Raw genomic sequence first — 20,206 nt, forward strand, 5'->3', positions numbered from 1 at the left:
TTTCTTGGGCTGCTTTACAAAGAATTGGTAGGAGAGAGAGAGAGCTTCTCATCCTGGGCTGTTTGATTAGTCAGGAAAACAGAAGCCAAATTCCAAGAGCAGGAGGAAGCTGGGCATGGAAGGGGATTATACACAGTGACACAGATTTGCTATCTCAATGTCACTGCAGGTCTGTATTGTATGAATACCAGTAGCAGTAATACTCTTCACTATGCAGAGTCCTGCTATAAGCAGCACAACCATCTAAGCCCTTCTTTGGTCTCTGCATTTAGCAAGATACTTGCACTTTGCACGTGCCTGGGTCTCATGGCCATACTATGATTATAGGGACCAATAGTAGCCAAAAGCAACTTTTACTCGGGTAAGCAACCTGAACATTGTCATTTCCTGGCTTTTGGGACATTAGCAGGGCAACCTCTAATCTTCCTGTCAAGTAGCTTTTGGATGGAACTTCCTAGGTTTTTGAAAAAATAGGAAACACAAATTCCATAATCCTGAAATATTGGCCTAGAGCCCCCTTGAATGCTCTGTGCCACACAGGGTGGGCTGTGAGTACCGAAAGAGCTGCTGAGGCTACGAGCGATGTTGAAACTCCTATTGATTCTAGTAGGGTTTGGCTCAAGATCGACCCTTTTCCCAAGTTACGCACCATGCATGAGCTATGATTTTTCAGCTCCTCGTGGCCCATGGGGAACCATATCAACATTGGCTACAACACACAGACTCTTCTCCTTGCTGAAGGCTATTTTCCTGACTTTCTCTGTGGCCTTCAGTGAGTTGGTTAAGTTTTCTGTACCTCAGTTTTTCCTTCTACTAAGTAGGGATGCTAATAATAAAGTTCTTTGAGGGCCTAGGAGGGAAAATGTCAGGTGCTATAGCTGCATGTTGTTACAGAACTCTAAAATGTTACCAACACTTATCGGTGAATTCCCCCCCCCCCCCCTTTCAGTTAGAGAGAGAGAGAGAGAGAGAGAGAGACCAATGACTGGGACTATTCAGCCTGGAAAAGAGATGATGAAGGGGGATATGATAGAGATCTATAAAATCAAGACTGGTGAGTTGAAATGAATAAGGAAATGTTATTTACCTCTTCACATAACACAAGAACCAGGGATCACCCAATGAAATTAATAGGCAGCAGGTTTAAAGCTAACCCAAGGAAATCCCACTCCACACAGTGCATAGTCAGTCTGGGGAACTAGTTGCCAAGGGATGTTGCGAAGGCTGAAACTATAATGGGATTCAAAAAAAGAATTAGATACGTGCATAGAGGATAGGTCTGTCAGTGTTTATTAGCCATGATGGTCAGGAGGACAACCCCATGCTTTGAGTGTCCCTAAATCTCTGACAGACAAAGTTGGCCCTGGACAACAGGGGATGGATCACTTGATAATTGCCCTGTTCTGCTCCTTCCCTCTGGAGCATCTGGCACTGGCCTCTGTTGGAAGACGGGATACGAGGCTAGATGGACCCTTGGTCTGACCCAGTATAGCCATTATGTATTTTGACCTTATAGTCCACAGATGGTGGCATGGGCTAGAGGGTTCTGCCTGAGTAAAGTGTCCTGCTATTCAGCGAGGCTGGAGAGTGATGGGGTCTGGGTTACGGAGCCTCCCAGGGTTAGGCCAGGGGCTCAAAGTGGGCACAGATCAGTAGTGAGTGAAAGTCGTGTTTGCTGGCCTGCCTGCACCACTGAGCTGCACTGTGGTGTTGGGGGTCTCAGGCCCATTCCTAGTCACAGTGTCCCTGTACTGCAAGGACCCAGCAACATCATTTGGTGCCTCAGTTGGCATCTCAGAAAGGCCAAGTCATGGCAGCTGAAGTATCTTGTCAGCCCCAGGGCAAGGGTGAGCTGGGCTGGGGTAGGCAGCCTGCCGGGGGTTAAGCCTGCTCTGTGAGTCAGGGCTGCCAGTCCTGCTCTGGGTTCCCAGGCGGACTTACAGGGGTGGAGGGAACCATCCCAGGCGGCCCTGTTCACCTTAGCGAGGGGTATCCCCCTGTCAGACCCAGAGCAGGGGCTGGCCTCGTCGCTGTAATGACAAGCCCCCGGCTCTCGCTGCAGTGAGTGTGGGCAGCACGTGTGTGGTGCAGCCCGCCCCGGCCCCCGCTCGCAGCTGAGTCTCTCTGGCTGCCTCTGCCGAGTCTGGAGTCGGGGGGTGACTCGCGGCAAGCAACGGGAAGGCGCTTGCTGCGCTGTGCGCCCTGGAGGGGGAGCCGGGATCCCGCCCGGGGCGGCGTTGCGGGGGTGGGGACTCCTGCAGTCGCGGGTGGGGGGAGCGAGCGCAGTGCCGGCTGCCCACATCGCCGGCCGGGCTGGGCCAGGGCCACACGGAGCGGCGGCTCGGCGCGTGTGTGGATGGAGCCGGGGCTCGCCGCTCGTCCAGCCCCGAGCCGAGCTCTCGGACGAACCCAGCTGCCTCGGGCAGGGGGCGGCTGAGCTGAGGATGCCGCTTTGGAGGCGGGGCTGGCGGCTGCCCGGGGCCCGCGGGGGGGCGGCTGCCCTGGCTCTGTGAGGCGCCGGAGGGGGCCCCGCTGCAGAGTTTGCAGCCCAGCGGCGCTGCACCAAAGTCCGGGCGAGCGAGGTAAGGGGCGCGCACGGTAGGCAGCGTCTCCTGCCGGGCTGCTGCTCGCCCGCGGTGTGCGGCGCTGCGCGTTGGCTTCTCCCCCCGGCCGGCCGGGAGCTCCCGGTGGGGTTTCCTGCTCCGGTTGGCGGGTTGGGGGGGGGGTTAGCCCGTGTGGCCGAACTTCCCCGCCGCTTGCTTGGCTTATCCTCCCCCGGACCAAGCAGGGCCCCGGGCAGGTGCCCCGGCCGGGACGCCGCCTGCAGGGAGCTGCTGCCCGGCCGGGGCGGAGGGCGATTCGCGGCGGCGGCGGGGGAAAGAAGCTCCGGGGCTGTTGGAGAGAGCGAGGTGTCCCCGGGCCGCACAGCCGGTGCAGGCGTCTTCGGCTCCGGCGCCCTGTGAGCACCGCCCCGGGGCAGGTACAGCCCCTGGCCCAGCAGCCGCTGCTTGCCCCGCGGGGGGGGGCTTTCCCTGCAGCGCAGTCCCCAGGGCTCCCTGCCCTGAGTGCCGGGCGTGAGTAGCCGGAGCCGCCGCTTCTCCCTGGGGTCCAGCCTGCTGGGAAGTTTCAGCTCAAAGCGGCAGCGATCGCGGTCAGCCGGTTCTGTGTTCCGGGGCTCGGGGACGGAGCCGCCTGGGCAGGGTGTAGGTGGAAGGGGTTTGCTGGGAGACACTGGTCTGGCTCTCTCGTGTGGGGCGTGCTCCAGCAACGGCCGGCATCAGGGCTTTGGACACCGACCGACGCTTAGTTTTGATTAGGGCTGAAACGATACCACACAGCTGCTGCTGCTTTCCCCGAGGAGAGCTGGAGTGCTCCGGTTTCATGGTGAGAAACCCCGGTGCCCCAGCCGCCGGGGACCGAGGTGTGAGCTTGGGATGGGATGTGTGCACTGCTGTGCTTGGCTAATGAATGACCACATCTCTCGTGGGAGGGACCCCAGGCCAGGGTCCTTGGTGGTGAGGGCTGTAGAAAGGCTGCTGCTAGGAGAGAGGACCCAATGCGCTGCTCAGAAACATAATGAAAATCCTAGTTTGTTCCTCAGCTCGGGGGAGTTGGGAACAAAGGTTTAGCCACGTTTATCCCCATCCTCTGGGGCTGGCAGGGGGCAAGGCTCAGTCCCTGTCACAATTTAGAGTAGCCTTGAGGCTGCAGTAAATTGTCTCTGGCGACAGTGGCTTTCGAGAGGCTGGGTCACCACCACAAAGGGGGTGGTGATAAGTCAGATCTCCGCTGCCCAAGATGTCTGTCCCCTGTGCTGGGGAAATCCCCAGGAGGACAGGCAAACAAGCTTTATGCCCCCTTTAAGTTGCTAAAGCAGCATGAAGGGGCTGTATCAGGGCTGAGATTTGGCCCTCTGAATGTGCAGGGAGGGGAGCTGAGCTGAGCTGGGAAGGGAGAACACCAGAAGGGCTGAACTAATATCAGAGGAAGACGGGAAACAGTGACCTCTGCAGCTGGCCAGAGAAAATCCCTGTTGTATAAGGGGATGGTTGCCTAGTGGTTATATCAGAAGACTAGGCCATTAGGATACTTGGCTCTGACACTGATCCACAAGGCAGTGACCTTGGACAGGTCATGTGACTGCTCTGTGCCTCAGTTTCCCCCTCAGTAAAATGGGAATACTGAGGAGCCAGGTTGCAGGAAGGCCGCCTCAAGGAATCATGTGGGAAGTGCTTTGAGGAAAGTGGTACACAAATGTAGGGTAACAGTCACGAAATGCTTGCCAGTTTGAAATCCTTCCTTACCGGTTCTGATGCTTTTATCTGCTCTCTTATCCTTTAACAGCAATTGAGGTGTGTGATGAAATAGGGGGGGGGAAACAGGGCTGTGCCACAGGGAAAGCACCTGTATGTAGAACATTATGCTAAGATCTGGAGTGCGGGTCCCAATCAGTGACACTGGCTGAGGGAGGTGGGCAGCTGGGCAGCTGCTGGAACTATGAGTGCAAGGCCAGGGCGGGTGTGTGTGTGTGTGTGTGGGGGGGTGGTGTTTGGGAGCTGAATGGCCGGCCCAGAATAGGAGGGTAGGGGTGGGCCATGAGGGGAGCATGCAGCGTTGATGGGGGGAGACAGCGGGAAGGGATGAGATGAGGTTATTGCTGATCTGTATCTGCAACCCACTGCAGGACCCTTTAAGGAGAGTGGAGAGACAAGTGGTCCCCTCCCCCTGAGGCAGGCTCAACCCCCTTTACTGGGGCATACAGATGCGTCTAGTTGCTTCACAGGGAGAGGAGGGAGTAGCAGTGGGGGAGCACTGCAAGACCCAGGAGTAGAATGAGGTGGGAGCTCCCCTCTGCTTTTAGCAGCTGCATATTCAAGTCCCATGGGTCCTCAAATCCAGGCTGGAAAGCTCCTGAGCAGGGACTGTCTTGTGAGATTCCCTCCAGTGCTTCCAGCTGGGCCAGAGCCCCCGGGGAAGCCTTGGCTGTGGTAACTCAGCCCTTCAGTCCCTGCCTGGAGGCCAGGAGCTCCCTGGTGTGTGGGACTGAACCAGTGTTTCTAAAACTGGAATGCCACTCAGGAAGGTTCCATTCCTCTGGTGGCTGAAGGTTCAGATAGGGGCTGAATGCCCTTGGACCAGCCAACCCTTAGCTCAGTGCCACCTGTCCTCTGGACTCCATAGGTGCCAGGCAGTGAGGGTGCCAGGTATTTCTGGTGGTTTAGTAACATCAGAGCTATATTACTGTGAGTCCTTTGGCACAGGGACTTTCTCTCTCTGTGTGTTTTTGTACAGCACCTAGCACAACGGGGGCATACTTTTAATTTCCATTTTCTTTAGAGTGTTTGTTAATATCTCAGCTGCCTTTCTGGCTGCCCTATGCTAGTGAGGCAGTAATGTAATAGACTGTAGAACACTTTCCAGAGCAACCCTAAAACGATATCTTTCACTGTGAGTTATTACCACTCAGTGTCATTATCCAGTGGGTGTTTGGCTGTTCCCGTAGAGTGCGCTGGAACGATGCCGCTCTCACTGGTTAATCTCTGGGACTAGCTCTGACACAGAGAGTTGGGGTGATACACCAAGAATCTGCATCTGTATGAGCTGAAATCCATACACGGGGGACAGTGTGTGCACTACTCCATTGCTCTGAAATGCAGGGATTTGGGGTATGTGCTGTTCCAGGCAAAGTTGCCTGCAAGTAGTACTGTTTCTCTGATAATTTGGGTGTGGATGTAGTGTACATGAAAGTAATGGGTAAGTAGTGCTGGGCATGGGGTAATGCGCACCACCCCATTCTGCCAATGCACTACTGTCCTGATTTACAGTCCCTCTGCTAGTCCAGCCCAAGGTCCCACACCCAGCCCTCATTGACCCTCACTTCTGGCCTGTGACTCTCCCTCCTGTTCCATCCCAAGGCTTTGTAACAACCCCAGGTCCTCAGAGAAGTCACTGTCATCTGCTGGGCTAGAATCTAGACCCTCCCGCTCCAAAAGCACAGGCCCCCACCACCTCAGCTGAAGGAGAATCCCATTAGGAACAGAAATATTAAGGCTGATCAAGGCTATGGCTACCCTAGAGAGACGACAGCCGTGCAGCTGCAAGATCACTACTGAGTCCACTCTAAGATGATGGGAGAGAGCTCTCTTGTCAGCTTCATTACTCCACCCCCCCACAAGTGGTGGTAGCTATGTCGGCGGGAGGGAACTACCTTCATAGTTTCTTCTCCAGCTCTACATTTCCTGCAGTTCAGCTGTTACGTTGCATCTCCACCTGGCTTTATCTGATCCCTTGCTCTCTCATGCCATTTTAGTCCAGGAGCCATCCCCACGAAATCTGAAATCAGTAGGAAGCTTCAATCAACTGAGAACTAACAGGCCAGTGCATTGCCTAGCACTGAATTGTCCTTTGCCTAGCCACTCATCCACAGGCTGAAACGCCTGCTTCTTTCCTTCTTTGTTATCTTGGATGTCACTGTGGGTGTGGCCTGCCAGAATGATCATTCAGGGGACAAATGCACCATCCTATAACAAACAAGTACACTTCTTCTCAGGAAGCTAGCCGGCAGTGCTAAGCTGCCCTGCTGTGCTATGTGGAGCTCTGTGGATTTCTTTCCTTAATCAAATGTTTATATACGCACACGGTTCAAATACAACCACAGCTATTAGGGTGGGCCAGCTCTTCTCCTGTCGAAAATATCACAGCTCCATTGCCTTGATTTACACCAGTTGAGAATCTGATCCTCTCTTTCCAGTGCTGATGTTCTCAGAGCCTTTATTAGGAGTTTGTACCACACTTGAATAATAGCCATGGTTTTTGAGAGTCAGAAACAGGCCTCTCCCTACTGAACAGTCAATAGGCATTGATTGTTGATTCCTTTTTGGATGAGAATTTTATCGAGCCTATTATTTATTTACATCATTCATTGGGTATGTGGAGTAGCAGGAAATCCCAGAGTACTCATGGACAAGATGCTTGGGGGTTCAGTTACTTCTTAAAGGCGTAAACACAGGTGGGAATCAGCTCAGTGATTGCTGCCAGCTTCTTTCTGGCCTGAGCATAATGGAGCAGGGTGGGCCAGGGAATCGTTCAGTCAGTAAGGGGTATCCACCCACATTCGTGGCTTTAGCGAATGCAAATACTGGGAGTCAATACCTGCTGGGGAAATCAGTGGAATTACCCTGGATTTACATCCCTACAAGTGAAGGTAGAATCTGGCCCCTTGTATTTAAAGAATCCCTCCAGTAGACTTCAACAAGTAGCACACACAGCCCTGGTTTCCAGTGCCTTGCCACTAGCTTTCACCTCGCTGCTGTGTACTCAGCTACCTGGTGTCAACAGAAGCTCTCTTCTCTCCAGATGCTTTCCTATTCTGCTATGACTCACTCAGTGCCATGGATTTCATGCCTGCAGCTCACTGCCGCTGAAGCTTCCCGAGGTCACAAACACTAGATGAATGCGTGACTGAATGAATCAGGCAGCAGCGGAGGAGGAGGTGAATTGGGAAGGAGAGAGCTTTTCCATTAAGGCACAAGTTAACTAAAAGCTGGGACTCCCCACAGAAGCCGGGGCCGATATCTCCCCTATAGCCAGGCACAATGATGGGGTTTGTACACACCTGGTGACCTTGGCCATTGCTGGAGACAGGTCAGTGGACTAGGGTGACCGTTATTTTAGTCCAGTCTGGCAATTTCCTGCATTTTGTCTCTGTCTATGGTATTTATCTGGTGCCCATCACCATAGTATCTGAGCACCTCACAATGTTTAATATATTTATCCTCACAACGTGCCTGTGAGGTAGGGCCGTGCCATTATCCCCATTTTACAGATGGGGAAACTGAGGAAGAGCAGTAAAGTGACTCACCTAAGTCTGCAGAGAGAACCTATGGCAAAGATGGAGGAGTTAAGGAAGGCAGAGAGGTACGTAGATGAGCTTTTCCGGGACACAGTAGAACAGTCCCACCTCCAGACTGACAACATCTGTGCTGTTGAAGGGGATGAAAGTCTCAGGAAAGTAGAACATCAAACTGGAGCAGAGGGAAATAATCCTATAGTTATGACCTTCCTTCCAGATGAGGTCATGGTATCCTCTCACACTGAGGATACCTCTCTGGTGGGGAGAACTCCAGTTATTAGGAAGACACAGGTAATAGTAATGGGGAATTTGATAGCTGGTTTTGTGATAACCGGGAGAACCTCATGGTGACTTGCCTGCTGGGTACGAAGGTTGCGGATCTCTCGAGACATCTAGACAGACTTATGTGTAGTGCTGGGGAGGAGCTGGTGGTCATGGTATATGTAGGTACCAGTGACATAGGGAAGGATAGGAGAGAGGTCCTGGAGGTCAAATTTAGGGTGCTAGGTAAGAGATTGAAGTCCAGAACCTCCATGGGAGTATTCCCTGAAATGCTTCCAGTTCCACACACACAGCCTGTTAGACAGGCAGAACTGCAGGGTCTCAATGTGTGGATGAGATGAAGGTGTAGGGAGGAGAGGTTTAGATTTATTAGGAACTGGGGAACCGTTTGGGAAAGGGGAAGCCTACACAGGAAGGATGGGCTCCACCTAAACCAAAATGGAATTGGGTTGCTGGCATGTGAAATTAAAAATTTAGAGCAGTTTTTAAACCAAAGGCTGGGGGAAAGCCCACAGGCGGAGGAGCATGTGATTCAGACAGAGACATCCTTTAGGGGAGGATCTATTAATGGAGATTCTCTATATCCTAGTAAGGAGGAGAAGATGGAAGATAATAAAATACAGGTAAGATCTGATGAGAAACAGTCAAATGAAAAAGAGTCCCATTCAATTACATCACGTAATGGCAGAAAGCTAAAAAGTGACAGTTTTTTAAAGTACTTATTTACAAATGCTAGAAGTCTAAATACTAAGATGGGCAAACTTGAGTGTCTGTCTCATATTTAATGAGAATATTTATATAATAGGCATCACAGAAACTTGGTGGAATGAGGATAATCAATGGGACACAGTAATATCAGCTTACAAAATATATCGGCAGGACAAAATAGGTCATACTGGTGGGGGAGAGGCACTATAAGTGAAAGAAAGTGTAGAGTCAAATGAAGTAAAAATCTTAAATGAACCAAACTGTGCCACAGAATCTCTATGGATAGTAATTCCATGCTTGACTAATAAGAATATAGCATCATGGATATACTACAGACCACCTGACCAGGATGGTGATAGTGACTGTGAAATGGTCAGGGAGATTAGAGAGGCTATAAAAATAAAAACCTCAGTAATATTGGGGGATTTCAACTATCCTCGTGTTGACTGGGTACATGTCACCTCAGGATGTGATGCAGAGAGTTTCTTGGCACCTTAAATGACTGCTTCTTGGAGCAGCTAGTCCTGGACCCCACAAGAGGAGAGGCAATTCTTGATTAGTCCTAAGTGGAGCACAGGATCTGGTCCAAGAGGTGAATATAGCTGAACCACTTGGTAATAGCAACCATAACATAATCAAATTTAATATCCCTGCATTGTTGGGGGTGGGGGGGGGGGGCACCAAAGCAACCCATCATGGTAGCATTTAATTTCAGAAAGGGGGACCACACAAAAATGAGAGAGTTAGTTAAATAGAAATTAAAAGATACAGTGCCAAAAGTGAAATTCCTGCAAGCTGCATGGAAACTTTTTAAAGACACCATAATAGAGGCTCAATTTAAATGTGTACCCTAAATTAAAAAACATAGTAAGAGGACCAAAAAAGTGCCACTGTGGATAAACAACAAGGTAAAAGATGCACTTAGAGATAAAAAGGCATCCTTTTAAAAAGTGGAAGTTAAATCTATTGATGAAAATAGAAAGGAGCATAAACTCTGGCAAGTGAAGTGTAAAAATATAATTAGAAAGGCCAATAAAGAATTTGAAGAACAACTAGCCAGAGACTCAAAAAATAACAGCAAATTTTTTTTTTAAGTACATCAGAAGCAGGAAGCCTGCTAAAAAACCAGTGGAGCCAGTAGATAATTGAGATGCTAAAGGAGCACTCAAGGAAAATAAGGCCATTGCGGAGAAACTAAGTGAATTCTTTTCATCAATCTTCACAGCTGAGGATGTGAGGGAAGTCCCCAAACCTGATCCATTCTTTTTAGATGACAGATCCGAGGAACTGACCCAGATTGAGGTGTCATTAGAGGAGCTTTTGGAATGAATTGAGAAACAGAATAAATCACCAGAACCAAATGGTATTCATACAAAAGTTCTGAAGTAACTCAGGTGTGAAATTGCAGAACTTCTAACTGTGGTATGTAACCTATCATTTACATCAGCTTCTGTACCAGATGACTGGAGGATAGCTAATATGATGCCAATTTTTTAAAAAGGCTCCAGAGGGACTCTTGGCAATTACTGGCTGGTATGCCTAACTTCAGTACCAGGCAAATTGGTTGAAACTATAGCAAAGAACAGAATTATCAGACACATAGAAGAACATGATTTGCTGGGAAAGAATCAACATGTTTTTTGTAAAGGGAAATCATGCCTCACCAATCTACTACAATTCTTTGAGGGGGTCAACAAGCATGTGGACAAGGGTGATCCAGTGGATATAGTGTACTTAAATTTTCAGAAAGCCTTTGGCAAGGTCCCTCACCAAAGGCTTTTTAGCAAAGTAAGATATCGTGGAATAGGAGGGTAGGTCCTCTCATGGATCAGTAACTGGTTAAAAGATAGGAAACAAAGGGTAGGAATAAATTATCAGTTTCAGAACGGAGAGAGGTAAACAGTGGTGTCCCCCAAGGGCCTGTACTGGGACCAGTACTGTTCAACGTATTCAGAAATGATCTAAAAAAAGGGGGAAACAGTGAGATGGCAAAATTTGCAGATGATACAAAACTATTCAAGATAGTTAAGTTTAAGTCCAAAGCAGACTGTGAAGAGTTACAAAGGGATCTCACAAAGGGGAGGTAGATCCAGAGGACTGTTTTGGTGGCCTGTTGGCAAGGTAGCACCTCAGATGCTCGGTGTATTGATGGGGTTGATATATGGGGTAGGGAATGGAATGAATATTTGGTGAGGGCCCACTACACAGAATCTTGGCATGTGGGGCAGGGGCTGTCTTTCTGTTTTGTGTTTATACAGCACCTAGCACAGTGGGGTCTGGTCTGTGACTGGCTTCTTGGTGCTACCACAATTCAATACAAATACTCTAGAGGGATATTGTGTTATGATTATGTTAAGTTTAAACCCCATCTAACAGGGGGGGACAGTGCTGAGGTTAAAACCCTTCACAGGAAGCTGGTCTGGCTAAAGCACATTGATGGGGGCAGTGCTGTCCATTCGAAGGGACATTTATCTGCCCCTTAGTGCCAAGATGTCTCCCATGGGGCTGTTTTCCTCCTCCTACAAATCATAAGCTGTTTATTTTTTCGTTGCAAGTGGAATGTGATTTCCCTGGCTCCGCTCTCCCAGTCTACAGCTGCTCATAAAGAAAATGAACAAGGATCTGGCTCCAACCACCTTGTCTTCATTAGATTGTCATCAGGCTCTGCTGGCACTTTATTGAAATTGCTGGTGACACTTACTGTCAGGATGAAATAATGGGGCTCGTTGAGAGGGATGGAAAGATATGACAATAACGCCTTCCCCCCGCAGCAAAGCCACGAAGGAGGTCTGCCACCACAACCTGCTGCCCCAAAGTAAAGCAGAGATTCTCACACAGGTTTGAGGACCCCCAAATGTGCACTTAATTGAAATGCCCAAGGGAGAGTCTGAGCTAGTCAAATCCTGGGGGCTGGGTCTGTAGCTGCAGTAAATCAATGTAGCCAGAGTGGATGGAGCTATTTACACTAGCTGGGGGGTTTGGCCCTTAAATCTCCAGGCCATCTGTTCAGTAAGGACAATCCTGTTTACACTGCAGGGCATGGAGAAGTACCTGGACTGTAGGCTCCTCTTCTCAATAATCCCTCGGACTCCAAGGATGGGACTTGAAGAGGAGAGCTGGACAGCCATGAAGTGGCTCAGTAAAGTGCTTAGAGAAAAGGGGCTTGATTAATACTAAATGCTCGAGTTCCCACAAATTCCTTCCCCCTCCCCCCTCCAGCATCTTTTGCTCATGCCCATTTATGTAGCAAGGACCATCCAAAATAATTCAGTTCCTACACGAAACGCCAAAATGAATCCATCTTTCTCTCTGGAGATGCATTTGAAACCTGCTAAACTTCTAGCCTTAGGCTGACATCTGGTTGGGTGAGAATTTCAGTCAACATGGTTGAAAGAGAGGAAACACTTTTGGAGTTTTTCAAAAAATGTTGCAGGAATGTCCAAGTTTTTCAATGAATTTTTTCACTGAGCACTCCGTAATTTTTCTTTAAAAACCTGGAAAATGTTGAAGAACACAAAAATCTAGTTTATGGGAAAAGGCCATTTTTCAGCAAAAAAACAATGTGTAATGGAAAATGTTTCATCTGTGTTGCTTGTAGCATTAAAATGTTCCCTCTGAATTATAGTGAATGGCTCTACTAAGCATCCTAGCCTGATGCTACGCTCCATTCACTGTAGACTGAGTTTCAAATCTGGCTCAGCTCACAGGTGAAATGAGTTTGGCACATCTCACCTAAGTCTCCAGTGCGTGTCTGTCCATTGCACACACATCTGCCTGCTTTGCCCGGGACAGCAGCTGGCCAAGTTCTACTGGACGAGCTCTAGGGCGGGGTGTTGGAACAGTGCTACCCCTCTCACTTTCAGGTGTGTGACAGCCGGACTTGCCTCACTCCTGTCTCTATTTAGCACTTGTGATTCTGTTCCAATTTAACGACCTGCCACAGTTATAGGACCAGGGTGGAAAAGATCCTGCCTCATCTGGAGTTTTACCAAAGGGAATCTTTTCCCATGGCAGTTTGCCATTGTAGGTGCTTTGGTGCCAGTCGGTGCGTTGGAAGCTGATTGCCAAAAACTGCAATGTGAATTGGAAAGACGAAAATGTCACTGGTAGTCCTTCCATTGACTTCAATAGGCTTTGGATCAGGCCCTCGGAGCATGAATCCTCCTGGGTCTCTCCCCGTTGTCACTAGTTTTAGGAGTAAGCTGCGTGACTCAGGGCTGGTTCACACTGACCGCGCGATTCGGTGGCAGTCGACGGGAGTTACACAAACTACGGAGAATAGTTTGCGTAACTGACGTCGACTGCTCTGCTTCCCTTCTGCATGCTGTTCACACTGCGCTGAGCTGTTCCCGTCGGCTCAGCGCTACGCTGCTTGAGGGGATGGACTTACTCAGTCGACTTCCTGATCGATTGAGCGGGTCTCACTGACCACTTAATTGATCAAGAAAGATCGATCTGGTGGCGGCAATTTTGCCACTGTCAGTCTGAACATAGCCTCAGCTTTTGGGCTCTCCTCCTTTCATCCTCAGCCCTAGGGGACGTAGAGATAGTATCGTGTGGCTGGGATGCTGTGTTGCCTCTGATCATCCCCAATCAGGGGATAGGTGAGGATAGGCCACACCCCAAAGCATTGATTTTTGAGAGAGAATGATCTCTCTTGGTCTGAGCACAGCACTGGGAGCTGTGAACTCCTGAGTTCTACTCCCTGCTCTGACACAAACTCTTCCTGGCTTTGGGCAAATCAGTTACCCCTCTCCCTGCTGCAAATTTACCCTTCATAAAACCAGGGGTTACGGTACTTAGCTAAATCCCCATTTTACAGATGGGAAAACTGAGGCAGAGTAATTTGACCCTGTCCACAGAAGGAGTCGGTGTCTGTTTTAATTACTACATGGGCACATTGTATTGTGTGTAAAGTGCTACATGAGGGCAAAGTTTGATTGCTGTTCATCCCCTGGATCCAAGGTGTGTCGTGTTGTGATTTGGCACTGATGGAAGGGAAATTTGATTTCCTCTGGATGAGCATAGCTCAAGTGACAGCAGTTTTTTCCCAGCTCTTCATGTATGCTTTTCCTTTCAGAGCTGCTTATTCTTCATAGTAGCTTTGCAATTTACAGACCACCTATAGACATGATCCTCTGGGGACGCCAGACAAGATTTTACTGAAACCCCAGTTTAACAGGAGACGTAATTCCATCCACTTGACTATTCCAGTGCTGCTTCCTAGCACTGACATCTCTGTTTGAAAGAGTTTAATGTGCGTATGTGACTCTGCAAAGGCCCCCGGCCCAGCGGTAGGAGGATGACTACGCAGACCACCCTGGGACAGGTTAATCATTCTGCAAAAGTTTCCCATTGTCTAGTTTAATCTTTTCTGATGCAGTGAGACTAATAATACAACAGAACACCACTGCTGGAAGCCACAAGCCTTTCCTGAGTGCCGTAGCTCAACACTGGCAATGGAAAGACTAAGCAACCAAGCACCCATGGAAAATAATGATTAACTAGCAACTTCATTGCAAGAGAGACTTACCTCTGTCAAGTAGAATGGCATTGTGCAATGGCAGAGTGAACACTCGAGGCCAAATCCATCCCTGCTAGCTACCTCGGGAGCCCACAGTCTGCCCTGAGGAAGGTCATGGAGTTGGCCGCCTTAAGCAGAGGTTTTAAGGAAATGTTCTCCCTGCGCACCAACTAAAAAGTTTGGGGCTTTGTCTATTGGCATCTTCTAATGATCTGCACTAGACCTTGTACTGGGAGTGTATTGGCAAGGGCCTTTTTGCACAGCTGTGATGGATAAAGCACTTACAAATATATGGCCCTGCAAAGGTTCTGCCTAAATGTAGCAGAGTTTCTGAATTTAGAATGGGTCTAGTAAATTAGCTGTGCGCCATGTGGGAAAATTCCTCCAGGCCAGAGAGGTAATAAACAGCCCCTTGCTGCAAGAATCTATTGACTGGGTACGGCATAATCTATATGTTGGAATGAGTTAGGAATAAGGCTGGTCCCCAATTGAATTGGCAAACTGTCTAGTCTCCAAAACAGAGCCATCTAAACATAGCAACGCGCCAGACAATGGTGAAAGATGAGATACAGTGAGAGAGGACGCTGGACAGTACAACAGCCACGTATGCTTAAAAACAGAGTGGAAAAGGGATGGGAGGAGGTGAAAAGTGTGGGAAAATAAGCCCCCTGTGGGCTCTGACCTGGTGGAGTCTATCCAAAGAGAGATTTAAAAGGACTAGGGGGCACTTCACCAGTTGGGTTCCACAAGCACAAACGATTGCTCTTTCTTCACACGGTGAAAACAGTCCAATGGCTATTTGTTAGTAGAATGATGGTGGTGCTTACAGGCCACAGCAAAGATGAAAGCTTCACTGTGCTAGGTGCTGTACATATAGCTAGTAAGAGACAGCCCCTGCTCTGAAGAGCTTACAATCTAAATAGACACAGACAACAGAAATATTATTATCCCCACGTTACAGCTGAGGAACTGAAACAAGAGATTGTCACTCGTCTGAGGTCACACTGGGAGTCTGCGAAAGGGCTGAGCTCCTGAATCCCAGGCCAGTGACTCAAGCACAAGTCCTTCCTCCTTGTCTGTCTGTGGAAGAGTGATCAAAATTTGATCTAAATTTTAGGTCTCCCCACGGTCAGGGAAATGTGACAAGCGCTCCTAGCACCAGCCGACAGGATGTACACATCACCTTTCCATCATCCCGGGAGATGGGGAAAACAGTGAAGATGATGGAGAGTGGAGATTCCCCTGTGGAAGGCAGCAGAACCATTGCCCTGTCAAAGGGACAGATGGAGGCCAAATCCTAGAGAAATGGGCCAAATCCTGCAGAAACATCCATCAGTTGGAAAGTGGCTGTAATTCTTCTTCCACACAGAAAGGAGACCTCAGCAATGACTGACAAATCAGAGTCGAGCTGGCAGTTTATAGCGCAGCAGTGGAGCAAGATCTGAAGCAATCATGACCTCTATTGCTGGACTTTGACCCAGACACGAGGCAGGTTTTGATCAAGACTTTCCCCAGGAGACCACCTGCATTTTATATAGCACTGTGGAAGGGAATGGTCTGAAATATCCCATGGGAAGCTAGTTTCATGGAATTTCCCACCAGACTAAAACCTAGGATAAGGGGTGGATGCCCTGTGCTCATGAAGTTTCCAACCCAATCCTAGCTATCTTGGTTATTTATATGGCTCCTGTTACCGTAGTACCCGAGAAATGTCATATCCTTAAGGTGTTAGTCCTCACACCACCAGCTCCAGGTGCTTGGAGCAGTGCAGAGTGCATGCCAGATGGCGGGGGAGAGATATAGCGTAGGCAGACACTCTGCCCCCACTATGCATTCACCAGTGGAGCTGGCTGGGCATGGGAGAAGGGTTAATGCTGCTCCCCAAAAAGCGGTGACCCAAATGACTCTCCCTAGTGAAACGGGGGAGCCTGAGAAGGAAGTCTCTCTCTTTATGGCCGGATGCCCCTAGGGTGAGTGCCTACCCCTTGGCCCTTATGATGAGCTGCAGCAAATAGCACCGTGCAGCCCTGCATGTGGACCCTCAGCAGGAGGAGGGGAATAGAGCCTGCTGGTCCGAATGAGAAGGCCTGTTGCCCCAGAGATGTATGGGGTGACCTGGAGTTGCGTGCATATGAGGTAGAAGTAAAAGGGGTAAAATAGGAGCCGTGAGGGGCTCTGGATGGTATTGGCTCTATATAGATAATCAGAGGTGGTTGAAAAAAGGTGCAATATATTTCATAGGAAAAATTGAAAGAAACAATTGTTTTATTTCAATCAAATGTTTATTATTATCTTTATTTTGTTTTGGTGGGGAAAAAACCCACCTTCTCTGTTTATTACTTTTTCCCCATCATCCCCACACTCTTTTTTTTTCCGGTGTAGAAAAGGGGGAAACTATGGGGGGGGAGAGGAATCAAAGTGTTTTGTTTTTTTTTCCCTCCCTGCCAGAACAAAAGCTTACAACTGTTTCAATTGAAAAGCAAAACATGTTGACCAAAATGACATGTGTCGTTATGGTTGAAGTAACATTTTTGATTGGGAAAAAAAGCTTTTGGGGGGTAGTGCAGAAGTGGTGGATCAGGTCTTTAAATAGTCACAGGCATATTCCCATGTATCTACTGTGCATCCCTTAAAATGTTAAGTGAAAACCAGCTCTCTCCAGATCATCCAGAACAGCATCCAGTCCCTCTCGGGGCTGCATTTATCTAATATGACAGAAAGTCAAACCTAGCCTGGTAGTCCAGCAGCAGCCACAGCTGAGATTGAGCAGGCTCTGAGTTAAGAGCAACAGCACCAAGCTGACTGCAGTTCTCTGTCACCCCCTTTCTGCATTAGAGAGAAATCCAGATCTGGGACTGGAGCACCTGAAGATTGGATTTCATATACAGAGTTTGATTTAACCCAGTGTTCAGTTCGAAGTCTGGGTTTCGATTCTAGCCTCCCGGAAAGTTTGGGGGGTGTCTGACTCCAGGGTTTGGTTTGAGCCCATCCCTATGTTGGTCACATATAGGATGCCATGTGCACCTGAAATCAGGTAGTGTCCTTGTTGTCAGGACCAGTCCCTGTGTTGCAGGGATCAGTCCTAATTTTGGTAAAGCCCCCTGTGTGCTGAACATCTGAAGAAAGTGCCAGCCAGCCGAGCTGTGAAACTAACAGTAGGCTGGCTGAATGCATGTGGTGGCAGATACCTCCTCCTCCAGGTCTGTCATTGCACTCTGCTTTCCTCTCAGGACGGATTTCCGGTCATAGAATCATAGATGATTAGGGTTGGAAGGGACCTCAGGAGGTCATCTAGTCCAACCCCCTGCTCAAAGCAGGACCAATCCCCAACTAAATCATCCCAGCCAGGGATTTGTCAAGCCACTTTCAGTCCCTCATGCTCCTTCACTCAGTCTTTGAACCAGCCCCTCACATAGAGGGCAGCAGGACAGGGACGGGTCTGCATGGCTGAGGAGAGGGAGAAATGGACAACCATTTTTGCTAACCCTTCCAAGCACATCTCCGTGGTGCCCAGCAATGCCCTTCCTTGTGCATGCCCTGCAGCAGAAGTCCTGGTTTTTCACTGTGATCATCACACGGAGGTGTCATGGGGCAGAATTTCAACCCAGTGACTGACTGGTTGGAAATGCTCTTGTGGGAAAGATCAAATATCTCTCTCCTCTCTGTGTGCTGAGTAAAGTAACAAGTCTCCCTTTCATCACCTGACTACTTTTGTTTGTATGTTTCAGGCAATCTCTTTGGCTGAGAGTCATCTAGCTGGACATGGACAGTAATATAGCTGAATACCGCATCAGTGGTGAGTACCTCTAAACAAGCAGTATGGGACATTGTTTGGGATTGATTTGAGCTGTAATTCTCGCAGCTGGAGAACAGAGAACAGCTGCCCCTCTGGGTGTCATATGGGACTGATGCAGTGACCCAGTTCTGAGCAGTCTGTGTGGAAGTACTGTTAACACAGTGTATTCACCTGTGGAACTCACTTTTGCAGGGCATTGCTGAGGATACTAACTTGGAAACCTGTATAAATTGGGATTATTTCTCCACATTAAAGTGAAGTTAAGGCTGTCAGTACAGACCAGTGCTTTGGACTGTTAGAGTTTTAATAGAGCCTCCAATGTTTAGCAAGCCAGGAATTGGAGAATTAAGGGTTAACTCCTGTCATGTCCTCACAACAGAGGGATGTTGAGAATAATTCATTGATACTTTGAGGTGCTCTGAATCTATTTTGATGGGGGCCATATACAGAAGAAAACTTACAATACTTCTTAGATTGCATTTGGGGCATGGACTGTCTTTGTTCTGTGTTTGTACAGTACCGATCACAATGGCATACTGGTCTGTGATTGGGGTTCCCAGGTGCTACACAAGTAATAATAAATAATAATAAAACATCCACTAGTATAAAAATCAAAAGGGTGCTCAATCCTCGTCCGTCCGTCCGTCTATCTATCTTTGTATTGCTGTACAATCTAGGCACCCCAGACTTGGATCAGTGTCTCATTACTGTACACACACAACAAAAAGATGGTCCCTGTCCCAAAGACCTTACAGTTGAAGTACAAATGAAGAGACAAATGGAAAGAAAGGGGAGTGCAAGGTAATGATGAGACAATACTGTTCATGTTCAATACTCATGTTTCACAGCCAATGCAGGTCACCAGCTATGATCAGGAAAAACTCCCCTTCTCTCCCCACTCTACCAAAATTAGATCCATTATATACATATTATGGCTTCCTCTAACACACCCCTCAGTGACCATTGTCAGAGACGGAGCGTGGATGGAAGCAGACCATGGTTCTTTTCAAATATGGTATTCACACTCTAAGATGAAGTTTAGGTTGTATATTTTTTAAGACTGTTCAAGAGATTATGCCAATGGACCAGAATGTTGTCATAAGAAGAGAGTCTCCTATTAGCTAAAAAGCCAGACTTCTATTTTCACTGCTTTAGGCACGGATCTCATGGTGGTGGTTTGCGAGAAGGATTTCATTTCTTGTTGCATGTTGAAATGATGGATGTATATTTAATCATTTTATGTGATGGATGCTGGCACACTGCAGCAACATGTGAAATGTACCATGCTGGATTTCCAGCGTTCTCTCAGGTTGACCGTGAAGAACGCAGATTTTTCTCTGTATAGCAAGATAGGCATAAGAAGCTTTCTCTCAAATTCATTTGGCATTACCAACCCATTGGGAATTGGCCTTGTAGAAAGTCTCTGGGTGTATGAAATACATTGTCCTATGTTTTATACACTTTATATAAAATAAATAAAGTTAGGGCAGATTATCAACTGGGGTAAATTGTTATAGCTCCATTGACTTTGAGGGAGCTATGACACTTTATACCAGCTGAGAATCTGGCTCGCTTTGTGTATATGCATGGGGGCTGAAATATATGAAAGAGACCACACACAGCTTAGTTCATAAGTGAGTGAAATTATGATTACGATTTGCATCACAGGTTTTTGGTGGGTAACAGGAACATAGGAGCTTCCATTTTACAGGAACAGTTGAATGATCCATCTGGGCCAATGCCACATACTTCAGAAGAAGGCTGAACTCAGTCTCCCTTTCTTCCCATAATTTGGGGGGGTGGGCATTCCTTCCTGACCCAGCTGGTGATCAGTTTAGGCTGTGAAGCATGAGGATTGAGAGCCCTTGGCTAGTGTAACTTCAGATACCCGTCTGATTCATTTAGCGATGGTACCTAATCTTCTCTATGAGCTTACTGAGCTGTGATCCCCAATAAAAGCTTGGCACCATTGCTCTGAAGTGAAATGCTATCACTAGACATCTTGTCCAGGAATTGCCAGACTGGATCAGACCCAAGGTCCTTC

At 48.3% G+C, this 20,206-nt stretch overlaps 1 protein-coding gene across 2 annotated transcripts in view; it reads left to right on the forward strand.

Moving 5' to 3' along the window:
* Positions 1-2,043: 2,043 nt before the first annotated feature.
* The window catches only part of SYT12 (synaptotagmin 12), a 43,730-nt gene continuing 25,567 nt past the window's right edge, over positions 2,044-20,206 (forward strand). Inside the window, exons 1-2 of one of the 2 annotated variants that reach the window (XM_067540449.1) lie at positions 2,044-2,582; positions 18,095-18,162. In XM_067540449.1, coding sequence (XP_067396550.1) covers positions 18,129-18,162 — 34 coding nt within the window. In that variant the 5' untranslated portion in view covers positions 2,044-2,582; positions 18,095-18,128. Of the gene's footprint in view, positions 2,583-2,876; positions 2,981-18,094; positions 18,163-20,206 lie in introns of those variants that run through there. The other variant, XM_067540450.1, reaches the window with a different exon arrangement.

Source organism: Emydura macquarii, unplaced genomic scaffold (genome assembly GCF_026122565.2).
Source record: "Emydura macquarii macquarii isolate MOO-44397 ecotype Brisbane River unplaced genomic scaffold, CSIRO-AGI_Emac_v2 contig_587, whole genome shotgun sequence".
NCBI classification, from domain to species: Eukaryota; Metazoa; Chordata; order Testudines; family Chelidae; genus Emydura; species Emydura macquarii.